At 49.1% G+C, this 16,122-nt stretch overlaps 1 protein-coding gene across 16 annotated transcripts in view; it reads right to left on the reverse strand.

The window, feature by feature from the left end:
• MTSS1 (MTSS I-BAR domain containing 1) overlaps positions 1-15,902 on the reverse strand; it is a 161,582-nt gene extending 145,680 nt beyond the window's left edge. For all 16 annotated transcript variants that reach the window (XM_081498973.1, XM_081498970.1, XM_081498962.1 and 13 more), the window contains exon 1: positions 15,338-15,902. In XM_081498973.1, coding sequence (XP_081355099.1) covers positions 15,338-15,409 — 72 coding nt within the window. In that variant the 5' untranslated portion in view covers positions 15,410-15,902. The remainder of the gene's footprint in view (positions 1-15,337) is intronic.
• Between the last annotated feature and the right edge of the window lie 220 nt (positions 15,903-16,122).

Below are 16,122 nucleotides of genomic sequence, written 5' to 3' on the forward strand. Positions count from 1 at the left end.
GTGAAGGACAAGGAAACCTGGCATGCTGCAGTCCATGGGGTCACAAAGAATAGGATACAACTTAGCAACTGAACAACAATCAGAAGCCCAGATAGAGTGGGGAGCAAGGGCTCCCCAAACATATAACCCCTGATTGCAACTGCAAAGGACCTGGGAGAGCTGTAATGTCACTCTAGAAATAGTCAAGATCCTCAACCATGTGAAAAAGAAAACATGAAAGAAAAGCCCTTTGTGCAGAAAATGTCACACACCAGATAGACACACACCGGAAATATTCAGAGTCACCACGATCAGCAGTGTGATTATGGCTGATTCTGTCACATCTTCAGGTTTCCTGTGGACGCTGGAACTGATCGGCTTCTAACAGGAGGTGGGGGAGACTGTCCCGAGCATCTCTCCAGGCTTCCATCCCCAGCCCTGCCACTAGGTCCCTCCCCAGGGTGAGTGTGAGGGGCACAGTCCACAGCATCCCTCCCCTTCTTCCAGGGACACCCCTAGGTGAGCTCAGCCTTCAGGGAAACAAAAACAAAGCTCCAAGAGGAAGTTTCTGACCAAAGAAGGAGCACCTCTGGACTCCACGCTTCTTGAAGCACAAGGCAGGAATCTGCGACTTCCAGAAGTGGGTACGTGTCACAGCTTTGTCCCCAAAGCCACTCTTCCCTATCCCATCCGGCAAGATGAAGGGCTCCCAAGGTCCTCTGATGAAAGGACTGCATAAGCCCCTCCATCATAAAACCATTCCTGGGCTTTTATTTTCTGATTGGGGCTTGCCTAATCCACTAATTACCCCTGTCCATCAAGTGGATGACAGCCTTGTGGATAATCAGCGGTTGTCTCCTTACACGCCCACCCTCACCCACCTTCCCAAGCTCACCAGCAATAAAAATGCCTGTGAAAAGAACCTTACAGCTCTGTGCACACTTCGTGTATGCTGGCGCCTCCCACTTCAATAGATTTTCCCTCCCACCAACTCCACAAGCCCCAAACCCCACCCAGGCTGCTAGGAATAACACCTGGGCAGGAACCACCAATAAGGGCTGTGCCTGTTACGTCTACAGTCATTACTCTTTTTTTAGTGTCTTTCCACTGAATATCCATCTCTTTGCCTGGATAGAAGGCCCTGATGAGCAGCCATACCCAGTGTCTAAAAGGATCAGTGTGGTCTAGTGGGTGGAGTCAGGCTGCCCAGCTTCAGATCTCCCCAGACCTACATGACTCAGTCATCTGGTGACACTTTATCTTCATCTGTAAATGATGACTATGGTAGTCCCCTCCTCAAAGGATGCTTACGAGCGTAAGTGAAAGAATATGAGGGCACAGGAGGGTGACTAGCACCTAGAACTCCAGAAATGCTAGCAACTGCCATTTTAATGAGTCATGTACAAGGCCACCAGACTCGGACATTCAATGAGCACCTACTATGCACAGGTTGGGCTTCCCTGGTGGATCAAACAGTAAAGAATCTGCCCACAATGCAAGAGCCCTGGGTTCGATCTTTGGATCAGGAAGATTCCCTGGAAAAGGGAATGACTGGTTACCCACTCCAGTATTCTTGCCTAGAGAATTCCATGGACAGAGGAACCTGGTAGGCTACAGTCCATGGGGTGGCAAGAGCCAGACACAACTGAGTGACTAACACTGCTATGCACAGGCACTGGGTAGGGCTTAAAAGAAGCCAAAGTATTGAGGAATGCTGCTGTGTAAGCCACTGATCCCGGAGGGCACCACACTCTAGATATAAAGCACTGGAAGGTGCAATTGGTACAAATTTCTGGATGGGAGTGATTCCTCACCGGGGTCTCAAATGACCATAGCCCACCAGGCTCCTCTGTCCATGGGATTCTCCAATCAAGAATACTGGAGTGGATAGCCATTGCCTACTCCAGGGGATCTTCCTGACCCAGGGATCTAACCCACATTTCTTGTGTCTCCTGCATTGGCAGGCAAATTCTTTACCACCAGTGCCACCTGGGAAGCCTGGAAGAAGAGGGTGAAAGAAAGGAAGGGAGGAAGCATTCCCTGCAAAAGAAAAGGAATTAGCCAAGGATAGGAAGCATAGGAGATCATGCTACATTCAGACATGAGTCACTTTGTTCACCCGGAAGACATCCCAGGAAGGTGTGATTTGGGGGATGAGAGTGGAGGGGAAGAGCAGGGAGATCCCACCCACTCCACGAGCTGCAGAGGAGGCTTGGGGAGGCTCAGGGAGGCCCAGGAGCCACCCCCACTTCTTCTTACCCAAGGAATACTCCCAGCACAAGCTCCCAGAGACTCACCACCAGGGAATGCCTGCTAAACCTACAGATGCCTGCACCCAGCCCCAAATCAACACAACCAGATCCCTGGGGGTGGGGCCCAGGGGTCTGCACTTAACACATTTCCCAGGGGACACTCATGCTCTGATGGCCGAAATCACACACAGATCTGAGACTCATCACTCTAGATAACAGGCCACAGCCGTCTGAGGCCTTGAATACTGTGGCCTCAGCAATTTCTCAGTCCTGATGTACAGGCCATGCTCCTGTAGGAGTAATCCCTGGTGATAATCACCTGCACAGGGGAATGTGAACAGACACACATTTTCTGAAAGGCATTCAGCAACGGGTTTCAAAAGACTTGAAAGTATGTGCCTTTGACCCAGGATAAATCTTTCTCGGGAAACCACCAATGTATATCAAGGTGTAACTGCAAGGATCTATTTGCTGAAGAGCTGCTCATGGTGAAAAACTGGACACAGCTTGATCACAAATCACTATGGAACTGGGCTCCTGACTCAGGGCCTTTGCACATGCTCTTTCTGTGCCTGGAACATTCATTATTTCTCTGATGTCCACATACTTCATCAGTTATCTCCCAAATGTCACCTTCTCTTTGAGGTGAGGCTTTCCCCAACCACCCTATTTAAAAACAACCACACAGGGCCTGCTTTATTTTTCCCCATTGTACACACCCGTTCTAAAATACAACACAACTGACTTATTCAGTTTGTCAGTCCCAGACACCCATCCCTTGTCCACTAGAATGTAAGACCCAAGAGGACAGAGACCTGAGTCCATTTTGTTAACTGCTGTGTCCTCAGCACTTACAGCTTCCTAGGTGGCTCAGAAGGTAAAGAATCCATTTGCAATGCAGGGGATGCGGGTTCGATCCCTGAATCAGGAGGATGCCCTGGAGAAGAGAATGGCAACCCACTCCAGTATTCTTGCCTGGAGAATCCCCATGAACAGAGGAGCCTGGCGGGCTACAGTCCATGGGGTGGCAAAGAGTCGGACAAGACTGAAGTGACTTAGCACACACACCTCAGCACTTAACACAGAACCTGGTCCTTAGCAGGTCCTCCAATAGGTGTCAACTAAATCAATTAACTATGAACAAAACAACAGACAACCACACAGCCATTAAAACTAACCCAGCTTCTAATTACAAGCACGGAAAACTTTAAGTGAAAAGCTAAGTGGAAAAGGAAATTTCTGGCAGGGCAAAGGCCGCAAAAGCCTTCCTCTAAAAGGTGTGTCTGTAACCCACTTTGGAATCAAGTGGTTATGAGTGACTTTTATTTTTTACTAACCTGAGGTCTTCAGGTTTTTTTTTCTTCCATTAACTTTCAATTACTTGCATAATCTTAGAGAAGTAATCCCTCGAGAAACGCTCTCAAAACTTTTGCTAACGCTTCATGCTAAATGTAAGGGAAAGCTTCCTTCTCCGTGATTTAATTAGGGTGTCCCTTATTAAGGCCAGCCCAGCATCAAAGAGGCCAGGTTTCCAGGGACCCTGGCTCCAGGTCTACTCCTGGTGGCAGGACGACACCCCCTCCCCAGCAGTGGCTCGGAGTCTCCCAGGGCCCGGATGCCAAGGGCTTGGCCATCAGCTGTCTCCTCCTGGCCCTGCTCCCCGCTACTTGCTTCCTATTGGGGTGCTTCATCCAATTATCCAGGCCCCAGATCACATCCTGCTGGAGAGCGGGCTTTGAAGGTTCAGTAAACAATCACTTCAAAACAAAGAGGGACCATTAAACCAAACTCAAAGACTTCCTTAATGGCCTCGCGCTCAGCTGCCGGCCGGGCTGGAGCAAGCCGGGCCTCAGAAGTGAGACTTAGAGGTCTTCCTGGGAACTAATCTCACCGCCATTCCAGCCGCCTCCCCTACACGGCCCCCCTTTCCTATTGTGCAACCCTGTGGGCTGCAGAGCTGTTACTGGGGAGACCCTGACGGGGGGGGGGTTCTCCAGCAAAACAAACATGTGTCATGTGGTTGTCACCCAACCGTGTCAGACCCGTGCAAATGAACCACACCCTGCCTGCGCCCCACACACTTCCTTCTGTAGATGAGTCAGTGACCCTTCAGGGTGAGTCCACCACCCAATAATTTCACATCGTTGGCTGGTCCAACACCCTCTTGAAATAAAGGGAGGCCCTGCTGAGCCTCTTGAAGCAGCTCAGAGAAAGGCCTAGATTTTTACTGCTTTATCTGGTTTGTCCTGAGTCCTAGAGTTATCAGTAGGACGATGATCAAAGCTATCATTGACATATACCCACTATGGAATCTGAAAAGGAAATCCTAAAATGCTGTAAGAGACAGCTCAGCCCCATGGATTAAGGGCATAGACTCTGGAGCCAGACTACCCCGGCTCAACTGCCAGCTGTACCTCTCCTTAGTTGTATGATGGGGGCAAATGGCTTACCCACTCTGCACTTCAGTTTCCTATCTGTAAAATGGGAATTATGGCAGTAACTCCGTCACTGATAGGCACATTTGTTACTACCTTCCTGGGTTGCTGGGAGGATTAACAGTCTCTATAAAGCACTAGTATAGTGCCTGGTGGTACCATACAAATGCTTGTTAAGTAAAATAAAACCAGGGGGAGGGCTTTGTACCTGTACCAAAGCCTCCGCCTGGTTCTGTCCCCCAGCTCCAAATGAGAATCAGAGGTCTTCCCCTGGCCCCTCTCAAAATCTCATGCTGACATCTATTACGGCACTGATCACACTGATTTCCAGTTACTTGTCTGTTACTCCTCTAGACTAAACAACTTTCGGCCAAGGTCATGGGTGTATTTCTACCTGCACCCCCCCCCAGTAATGCCTGGCAGAGAGCAGGTACTTTGTCATATCTACTGAATATGTGTACTAAATTATCTCAAATTATTTACATGCTGAAAGCTGAAAAGCATTTCACTCTTGTCTCTACTGCATTATCAAAGCGAAGGTACAGGTTTCTTATATTTTCTGAAACATCTGAGTACCACTGTGGGCAGGAATTACCACTCTGCTAGAAATTACCAGCAGATTTCTGGGTTCCCTTGTGACTCAGCTGGTAAAGAATCCGCCTGCAATGCGGAAGACCTGGATTCGATCCCTGGGTTGGGAAGATCCCCTGGAGACGGGAAAGGCTATCCACTTCAGTATCCTGGCCTAGAGAATTCCATGGACAGTCCATGGTGTCGCAAAGAGTCGGACATGACTGAACGACTTTCACTTTCAGACATAAGAGCATTTTATCTAGCACTCATTTCATGCTAAGCCCTTTACACATACTTTCTCTTTTAATCCTCCACAACTTTAATAGGAGACTATTACTCCACCCATTTTACAGGTAAGAAAATCAAGGCTCAGGGAACAAGAGTCATGTGCCCAGAGTAATAGAGCTAGGAAGTGGCAGTCCAAGAGCAACCACTTAAGGCAGCATGCAATGAGTATAGGTAGAATCAACATGCATGTGGAAAAATGCCCAAGAGTGCCTGAAGTAGTAGAAAGAGGAGGATGGAGAAATGAGCGACCTTTCTGGTGAGGCCTTCAAGGATGAGAAAGATCTCAGTAACGCAAAACATGGCAGAGGAGGTCCTCCACGTGGGACAACACCAAGAATGAAGAACACAAGAAGTGTTCAAAGAAGCCAGGGGATCCAGGTGGGGGGACACTGGGCACAGAGCAGGCCACTCCACTCGAGTCAATCACAGGGAGGCCCGAAGGCCTGGCTAAGACAGGGGGGCCACAGACAGCTAGTAGGCGGATAGTGAAAGTGAAAGTAGCTCAGTGGTATCCGACTCTCTGCCACCCCATGGATGATACAGTCCGTGGAATTCTCCAGGCCAGAATACTGGAGTGGGGAGCTGTTCCCTTCTCCAGGGGATCTTCCCAACCCAGGGATAGAACCCAGGGCTTCCTCATTACAGGCAGATTCTTTACCAGCTGAGGCACCAGGGAAGCCCAAGAATACTGGAGTGGGTAGTCTACCCCTTCTCCAGCAGATCTTCCCAACCCAGGAATCGAACCGGGGTCTCCTGCATTGCAGGCGGATTCCTTTCCAGCTGAGCTACCAGGGCAGCCCCAGTAGGCAGGCAGGAAGAACTCAGACATGGCCAAGTCTTGGGAAGGGACGGAAGCCAGTACAAAGCTGTTGGTAAAATGCAGACTAGAGGCAAATGAGGCCGCTTCTCCTAGTGTTCACTCCAGAAAAAGAAAGCACAACTCAAACAAGGTGGACAGGAAAAGATGACCGTTACAAAGCAACTGTCTCCCCTTACGCTGGTGTAAACATCTCTAAAAGGCTTTTTTTTTTTTTTAAAGCATTAAAGGCCCTGAGGACCTTAGCCAGGCACCCAGGCCTTCCCTACCTTTATCTACAGAAGATTTGCAAATAGAGAAATGCCAATAGGCCCTGCTGAGCCAGATGAGGTTATAATGAACTCAGGAGTGATTTATATACTTAGCAAGAAGAACAAAAAAAACACACAACTCAATTTCTCCATTTCCTGCAACTTCATTTGAAAGTTCTAAATACAGCTCAGTAAAGGGTGGGGTCTTGTTTGCCCTAAGAAGTGGTGGAGATAATTATTGATTTCAAAACTACAGAACACTTCATTCCCAAATCTGCAAGACAGAAAATAACCACAGCGAACATCTGAGTGCATGTAAGTCAGGCATGGTGCAAAGCCCTCTACAAGTACAATCTCATTTCAGAATCCCCCCAACAACATTGTAAAGATGGGCACTTTATGAGATCCATTTCACAGAAGAGGAAAACGAGGCTCAAAGAGATAAAACCAGATCTCTCTGCCATTTCCTTCTCCCTCTGGAGTATTCTAGCCTGGAGAATCCCATGGACTGTAGACTGCCAGGCTCCTCTGTCCATGGGGTCGCAAGAGTTGGACACGCCTTAGCAACTAAACCACCTCTCTGCCTCCAAGCTCAGCAGTAGCTCCAGAATTTCCATAGAAGGGGTTTAGGGGCAATGGTGTGGCCAGAAGGAATAGGATGTGGGCAGGGAGCTGTGCTGCTGAGCAAGCACTGTTTTCACTTGGATGCCATGTTATAGATCCGTGCTGTCCAACACGGTAGCCACTAGCCACATAAGACTATTGAAACAAATTGCAAGTAAATAAAATTTAAAAATCAGTTCCTCGGTTGCACAAGCCACACTTCAAGTGCTCAAGAGTCACATGAGGCTAGTGCTTAGTGTATCTGACAATTTCCATGATAGTATAAAATCGTACTGGACGGGACCATTACAGATCAACTAAAAACACCCAAGGATTCTAAAGATGCTTTTTTTCTGTTGCTATTTTTTTTTAATTTATTCACTTTAATGTTGTTTCACTATAAATTTATTTTTATTAATTGCAGTAAATACACGTAACATTGACCATACTGAAGCCCGGTAGTGTTAAGCATATTCTCATTGCTGTGTCACCATGGAAAGACTTTTACTCAGGCAAGGTTGAGAAAACATGTCGAGGGTGCTCAGACTGTGTATAGCTGGGGGTACTTTTAAAAATCCTAAAGCCCAGGGTGTACCCCAGAGGCACTGAATCAGACCCTCTGAGGAGTAGGGTCCAGATATCAGTGTCTTATGGCTCCCAGGGAATCCAATGCATTCATCGCTGTAACCGTGTCTGTTCTACCAAAAGGGGCACAGAACCGCCTCTTCCTCCTCTGGCCAGACCCACCCCTCTGGCCTGCTAGAGACCCCTGCCTGGGGGAGGTGGCTGGGAAGCAAGGCCCAGGCAAAACCCACCGTCCACCTCTAGGACTTGGGAGGCGGCTGGTGCTGACCCAACTAATACTTTCACTGCTGTCCAAATTCTTCAAGGCAAAAAAAGCAAATAAAAAGACACAGAGCTCAAAAGGCACTCCATTGATTTTTTTTTCTTCCCCCTACTTAAACTAGACAGGAAAAGAAAAACCACTTAGACACTATGATGGAGGTCATATATGCCAAGAAATCGGCATAGAAGGGAGGTTTTCTTGGTGAATTCCATCAACTTCCCCCAAACACAGTCTTGCCATGGCTCGACTGACTCAACCCAACTGGAGAGTGACAGGGAAATAATTCAATACAGAGAGTCCTTTTACAAGAGAGTTCCAGGGCTGGACACAAAGTGAATTCAAGGCAAGGTGTTCTCATTGAGGAGTTACTGAACTTTGGGTGAATTTACTTAATTCATGTAATTGAGGGTACCGACAAGCATAGTCACCCAACCTCAGGGACCAATGGGCTCCATGGACGTATAAAGGCGGCCCTCTGGCCAGTCACGGAGAAGACCATAGGGGCTTTGTATGGGGACAAGGAGAGAAGCCAAGGTTGGGGGTGACTTTCCCTTCTAGGAAGCCAGGAGGAGGGGAGGAGAGAGAAAGATAGGTTGTATCAGAGAAGCCTGGTAAGTAGGAGGAGCAGGGAAGCCACAACATGTTGATATATTATAAATTAAACCATTTCCACAAAAGTGACAGCCAGATGGGAGCCTCCCACCCCCATCTCCGCTCCCCCCGCCCCGAGTCCTCCCAGCGTCTCAGCTCAGGTTCACACCCCCAGGCTGGCTCTGGGCTGCAGGAGCTGCAATGTGACCCCTATTCCTTGCTAGGGTCTCCTGTGGGACTCAGGCAAGTGAAACGCTGCCTTCTAGAAACTAATCCACAGCCCCCTCTCTACCTTAGGCATGCTCTAAAGAACTCCAGCCTCAGGGTCAAAAAGACCAAGGTCTGAATGCCAGTCTGCCTCACCAGGGTGTTAAACAAATGATCAACTCAAAGCCTCAGTTTTCTCAACTGTAAAGCGAGGGTGATGTGAGGATGACAGGAAATCCTGGCACATAATAGATTCTCAAGTCCCTTCCAGCCCCTTGTTCACTACATGCAATAAATATAGTTGCTGTTGTTTAGTGGCTAAGTCATGTCCAACTCTTTTGCGACCTCATGGACTGCAGCCCCGCCAGGCTCCTCTGACCATGGGATTTCCCAGACAAGAATACTGGAGTGGGTTGCCATTTCCTTCTCCAGGGGATCTTCCTGACCCAGGGATCAAACCTGAGTCTCCTGATTGGCAGGAGGATTCTTTACCACTGAGCCACCAGGGGAGCCCAAATAAATAAAGAGCACTTGTATACCAGGTGGCACCCCAGACCATCTTAAACTGGGAAGCAGCAAATGACACAGCCCCATGCCAAGGTCCTTCCTGGGCTAAGAGGTAGGAAACACTGATGTTGAGGGGGTGGGGTTATAACATGCATGTGTGTGCGTGACACAGACTCAGATGAACCCTTCCACAGTCTCCAGCTCATTCAAGGAAAAACCTTGGCAGTCAAATACAACGGGCTTCCTCAGTGCTCATCCAATTAATTTATTCCATTTGTCTCTCCAGTTTGCTACTTAATAAGGACATATCAACAGTACAATCTGAAAATCTGAGTTAAACGGCTTCAGGCATCACAGTTCCCTTTCAGGGTCCCAAATGCGTCCTGTCTGCTGTCCTAGGCAGCTGAACCTGCCCTGTAGCTTTTGTTCGGCTCGGGGAGAGGTATTTCTCTGTTTTTGCAAAGGTGTGGGTTTTAGGGGAAAGTGTCCTGAAGGCAGTTCCGAGAAGTAATGGCAAACTCAAAATGATCTCATTTTCCCATACCCGATCGGAATATCTAAATGGTCTCGCTATAGAAGGAATCTGGCCAGCTCTTGCCCATCCCTGGGAAGACAGAAAGGGCCTAGATGAAAATTACAGATAAAGAGCCTAATGAATCAATAGTTTCAACCTTTTCACCCTCCAAGCACTTTAAAGACCTCATGTGAGCTGGCCAAATTGACACTGTTTTAGTTTTTTCCTTCTCTTTACCTCAACAGGCAAAAAGCGTTTGAAGGCTAAAAGGTCAGCAGCAGAGTATGTGTGGGACATACTTGTACTAAGAAACTGTTCAATGTCTCTCTGAAATACAAACTGAACTAGGGACCCTGTATCTTTACTTGCTGAAAATACAGCATCAAGCTCAACACTTGTGATGACACCAATGTTTGATCAATACTGTAGGACTGTGAGTACACGTTACTCTCATAAGAACTAAATGATGGGACTTTCCTGGCAGTTCAGTGGTTAAGTCTCCACAGTTCCACTTAGGGGACATGGGTTCGATCCCTGGTCAGGAATATCCCGCATACCACATGGTATGGCCGTAAAATAAATAAAATTACTCTATTAAAAAAATATAAATAAAAATTGGAAAAAAGAAAGAACTAAGTGATAGCTGAACTGGGCAAAATTCAAACTCAGCCTACCTTCCATGCAAACTATGACTAGGAATGACCTTCTCTCAACTGGGGCATTACCAACTAGGATCTCAGAATATTAAGGTTCACAGAATCAAACAAGTTCTAAACAATCTGGTTAAACATGATGTATAAGGGATTCGCCCCACAGAGACACTCAAGCCAAGACCAAAAAAAAAAGACTTCTTCCCAAACTGGGACAAGAAAAATTACACCTAAAAACCCTTGAAGTTTGATCTACAGAGAGCAAACCCTGTATCTCTGAACAGGCACCATTCCGGGCAGTTCCCTGCTGCTGGTTTTATGGCATCTTCACTTCTCTTCCTTCTCCCAGAGGCCTCCACTGAGGAAGCTGTAAAATCCCGGGCAAACACAGCCATTTGCTAAGAGAAAAAGCAATGTGGGGCCCATCTGTACTTTACAAGGGCTTGGCTTGTCTGTCTTTGCGTGTCACCATTTACAGAGCCAGTGCACCTCCCTCAGAGACCTGGCCACTGGCGGAGGCCTTGGCTGGATTTTCAGTATGTTTCTAAAGAAAACTTTTTTTTTTCTTGTTTTGAAAGAGTCAACAGAAGTCCGACAGGGGCTGACCAATGTCCTTCCCCAGGCTGGACTACCAGCCCCTCCTTCATGGCCACCATATTGAATTGAACTGGACCAGCAGCTCTCCAAGGGCAGCCTGGGCTCCTCACCGCCCAGCCAAAGGCCTTCCACACAGCAGGCCTTCAACAAACACTAAGTGAACCTCTTGTCTGACAGCAACCCCAAAACAAAACAGTAAGGGGGGGGAAGAAAACCCTGAAATCATTATCCAGCCCTGGATTCACGGCTCACATTCTTGATCTTGTGATAAGTAAGGGAAAATATCATGATGTGTTTTCGAACCACAAAAGATTTCCATGGAATTCAAGAAGTCCCTTTAGCAGGTCTAATTTTAGGTAGAATTTAGGAGGGAGGATACTGGTGGCAAACAGAGGTGGGGGGCAGTGGAAGGAACCTGAACAAGGCCCCTATTCTGCTCGGCACAGGTGCTGGTAACAGGACACCCTTGTCTAAAGTGAGACGTGGGGTGGGGAATTCAAGGTGGGGTTGGGTCTTCTTTCACCCCCAGTCACATTATATAACCCCAAAAACACTCTCCAACCCAGTACAAAGTCCTCCCTGCATTCGGGCCCCACACAGCTCCTAACATGCTGACTCTTGAGCAACAAGGCAGAGGAAAATATGTGATTTTAGCATCCAACTCCTTGTTTTTTTTAACTAAGTTAATTATTAAAAGAAGACAGACATCAACAGGGTGAACTGACCTCAAGTTTGGCCAGGGTCTCCTGGTCTTAGCAGCTCTCCAAACATCACCGAATTCTACATGCCAGTTCAATTACTTAACTAAAAAGATTTTCAAATACAAATCTCAGATCAGGATGTTGCACACCTGAAACTAATGTTATGTGTCACAGCTCAATTTTAAGGAAAAGTAATGGCACAGATTTGCTGTTTGAAGCACTAGCTGTGTTTCTTGGGACTTGGAGAGAAATGCCAAAAAGATTTCAGGATCAACTAATGTAGTTAACAGGGTTGAAACGCCAGAAGTCAGTCATCTGGCCTTCCACAGTCGCTTCCAAGCTCCAGTTCCCCTAGACGAATCGCCAGTGGGCCCATGCCTCCAGCCACATGAATCCTGTCTCTCCCTCTGGGACCAGCTCACACCAGATGACTTGATTTATGTGAAAAGGCAGCCAGTAAGCGATTTTGCACACCACCATTCATCAGTGACCACCACAGTAGGGTGGAAGAAAGGGAAAAAACACAAGGTTTCCTCTCATCAAGGAATCGATAAGTTATTTAACAGCTGCTGTGGGATCCCAGTGGAAGAAAACTAAGGGTTTCTTCATTGCTCCCATCCCCCTTAAAAGGATAAAACACACACCCTGACAGCCCAGGACTTAGCCAGATGAAGGATCGTTAGAAGAAAGCAGAAAGAATCCTCCCCAGCTTTTCCATGTCTTGAGGTTCTTTGGTTTGGGAAGATGGATGGAGCTAAGCCTTGAAATTACTCCATTTTTTGTTGTTTTCTTTTTTTTTTCTCCAAAGAGGAAACTGACTCCCTTCCTGTGTTGCTGTACATTTTGGAGAATCAAATGCTACTTTAAAACAAAATTTTTTTTTCCTTACCCTTTCCTCACCCCACTTCAACATCACTTCTGAGAAAATGACCTAAAAATGTTCTCAAGATGGCATTCCAAATGAGCTTCCAACACATACATGTGTCCTTCACAGCAAACAAAAAGGGGACCACAAGCATCGTAAACTTATCCTGGGAGCTCAAGAAAAAAGGAGGATAAGCAGGTCCTTAGAAAGACAGCCCACTTCAGATATTAAAAAGTGACTTATTGCTGACAACTTTGTGCATAAGCATACCACACAACGCTACATACCCAAATTTTAAAATTCCCCTTTAAAATGTCACTGCCTTCTAATCCATGAAGAAGTCTTTTCCAAAGAAAACTCCATGAAAAACCCTCTGCAGCTGTCTTAGCCATAAACAATCATGGAAATTAGATACCCCCCTCTTTTCCCCTTATCTCTCTACTCCCCAAAAGTCTGAAATTCTGCAGATCTCAAGGCATGTTTTCGTCTTCCACTCCACTTCACTTTGAAAACCTTTGACTGCCAAAACAAAACAAACCTTTAAAATAAATGCCTTCCCAACAGGATGTTGAACAAACCCGACTCAATTCAGAGAAAGAGCTCAGGAACCACAAACTATAGATCCAGCACTCAAAGGGTATTAAGTAAGTCTTTATTTTTAACTGGAATCTTGTGGAAGGAGAAGCACGCCACTTTAGCACCCACAAATCAGCCTCCCCGGCCAGAAAACACTGCAGGGCAGCCAGGAGACACCAGGTGGAAAGCATGGGCGCCCGCCCTGAAGTGGGTTACTTTCTGAAGGGCTTCGGGTTCCAACCTGTAAGAACTGAGCCTGGATTCTGGATTAATGAACAAAGAGTAAGGAGAAAAAAATCAGGCGTGAACACACAGAGACTGCAGTGGGGACATGGGTTAGGTCACTGGGTCCTCCTAATACAGAGGGACTAGAAACATCCATTTCTCTCCTCCAAAACACACAAGCAGTTCTCCCAACCCATCTCAAATTCTTCCCCTGGTGATCAGAATCCAAGTGTGCCTCCAACCAAATCTTGTTTGATTACAACGCCTGTAGATTTCACTTAAGAAATATCCCAGAGTCTACAGAGGGAACCAAGCTTTGTCTCAATTATTCAATGGGGGCTGGGGGCAAAGGAATGAAAGGGCTGTCTTTGAACAGGACATAATCCATCTAATTCCAAGGGGCTGGATTAGAGGCATTCCTGGGCAAGCAGGGTCGCTGAACAGAATGCTCCACCAATGTCAATTTCTGACAAAAGGCACAGGCTCTGCAGGAGGATTTCAAAATGGACCAGACCAGGACGCAGGCACCTTGGCAAAGTTCACCCTGGGTGAGGTGGCAGTTGGTGCTAAGAGGGGAAAACAGGCCATGACAGCTGAGCATTCCTTCCCAAAGTCCATCTCCCAGGCGGAACCCTCTCCAAACCTTACATTTCAACAGACAAAAGCACCTCCAGGCGCGCAGGCAGAGGCTGAAGAGGGGCTGTCCACACCCACTCGCTGTACAGCTTTCCAAACCTGCCCACTCGTTTTGGAAGCCGAGCTTTTAATTAAACACCACCTCCCCGGATCTGTTGAGGCAAACTGGAGCTGGGCTAGAGCCAAAGAGAAGCTCCCTAAATACACATGGAAGAAAAAAAAAATTCCCCCCACCGCCCCCAATTCCCACCTCCAGCCAGCTCAAGCGGCTGGTTATATTTCCTTTAGATTAGTAACACAAGGCCCTGGTCTATCTCTATGCACAGAAAATCCACATTCAAAGATCAGGTTATCCCCAGTCCCACCCTTCGCAGGAAAAAGCCTGGGTGTTGTTCCCCGCCCCCATCACACACACTCACGCGCGCGGGGGCGGGCACGCGCGCACACACACACACACACACAGTCTTCACAATCCTTCCAAGAGAAAACCTAGTGTCTGTGTATGTTGGGCGGGTGGGGGATACAGTTGTTTAAGGTGTCCCAGTCCCGCCTTCGGGCTTGGAGCCTCAGTCTGGGGACGTGGGGTCCCCGCAAGACTGCTCTGGGAACTTCTGCTCCACGCCCCAGGGGAGGGCCGAGGGAGGCACGCAAACCCTTACCAGCTTTGGAAGAGCCTAATTAATACCTAATTTGCTCAGATCGCCCCCAGGTGGACCTGAAAGCCCACGAGGGAGAGGGAGGTCTCCCTCGCAGTATCTCGAGTTGGGGGGCTCCTTCTCACAGCTGGGCAGAGCCCCTCCCCTCTCCCCACCACTGCGCCAGGCGCCCCCATCCCGTACCCCAGGGAATCAGGTGTCCGCCAAAGCACCCACCCCCGGCAGGTCGCAGACATTCAGACCAGCGACAGACAATGGAAAACTTGGAGCCAGGGCCCGGGGCCCCCAGGGAAATGAGATGATGCGGTCCCCTGGGACAATGAGCGGGAGAGGGCAGGGACCATCAGATACCGCCCCCCTCCCCAAGAGAAGCCGCCCGCTCGGAGACCCAGCAGAGCCCGAAGCGGCGCCCCGGCTGAGCAGGTGACACCCGGGCCGGAGCGCTCTCGCAGGTGGCCGGCGGTCACCGCGCAGGCAAGGGCCGGGCGGCTGGCCCGGGGCGGAGGCGAAGCCGCGCGGCGGGGTCAGAGCGCAGCGGCGGCCGCAGCCGCTCACCCGACGTCCTACCTTCATGTCGCTAATGATGGTCTGGAAGAGGCCTCCGAGCGCGCTGCATTCCTTCTCAATCACAGCCTCCATTTTCCGGGCGCGGGCAGGAGCAGGACACACACTCGGAGCCGCCTGGACTGTGCGCGGGGCCGAGGATCGCTCACCCCGGGAGGAATTTCACCCTCCGAGCGACACACCTCCGACTCGCAGCCTCTTCTGCAAAGAGGACGAAATGCCCGAGGTCGACTGTTCTCTGCCCAAAATAATACTAAAAATTTAAAAAAGCCAAACCGCTCTGTAGGGCGCCTACAGGCAGCGCTGAGCTCCTGGCCTTAAAAATGCCCGGAGAAGACTGACGATCAGGCCACCACTGGTGCCCACGACAGAAACGGCAAAGCCCATCGTGAAGCAGAGAAAATCGCCCGCTGACCCGGGGCCAGCGCCATTTCAAAATGCAAGATTTTCTAATTTAACCGATGTTTCTGAAATGAAACAAAAAAAATCGCCCAAGAGCAGAGCGAGTCTGCTCGCGGAGCCCTGATCTGTTGCTCGCAGCCGCGGCCGCCGCCTCCTTTTCTGTCCTGCGCGCCCAGCCCGGGTGCTCGCTACAGCTCGGCTCCAGGGGACGTTCGCAGGGGCGCACGCGCGCTCGCGGCCGTGCGTCCGCGCGGAGGCGCGGGGAGTGCGCGCGCACGGGGCCGTGCGGCCGCCGCACGCGGGTGGGGCTGGGAGCGCGTGCCCGGGAGGCGCGTAGGGCGCCGGCCGCAGAGAAGAGCCGGCAGGCGCGCGGGCAGTGCGGAAAA

This window comes from Giraffa tippelskirchi, chromosome 6 (genome assembly GCF_054371585.1).
Source record: "Giraffa tippelskirchi isolate mGirTip1 chromosome 6, T2T-mGirTip1v1.2.pri, whole genome shotgun sequence".
NCBI classification, from domain to species: domain Eukaryota; kingdom Metazoa; phylum Chordata; class Mammalia; order Artiodactyla; family Giraffidae; genus Giraffa; species Giraffa tippelskirchi.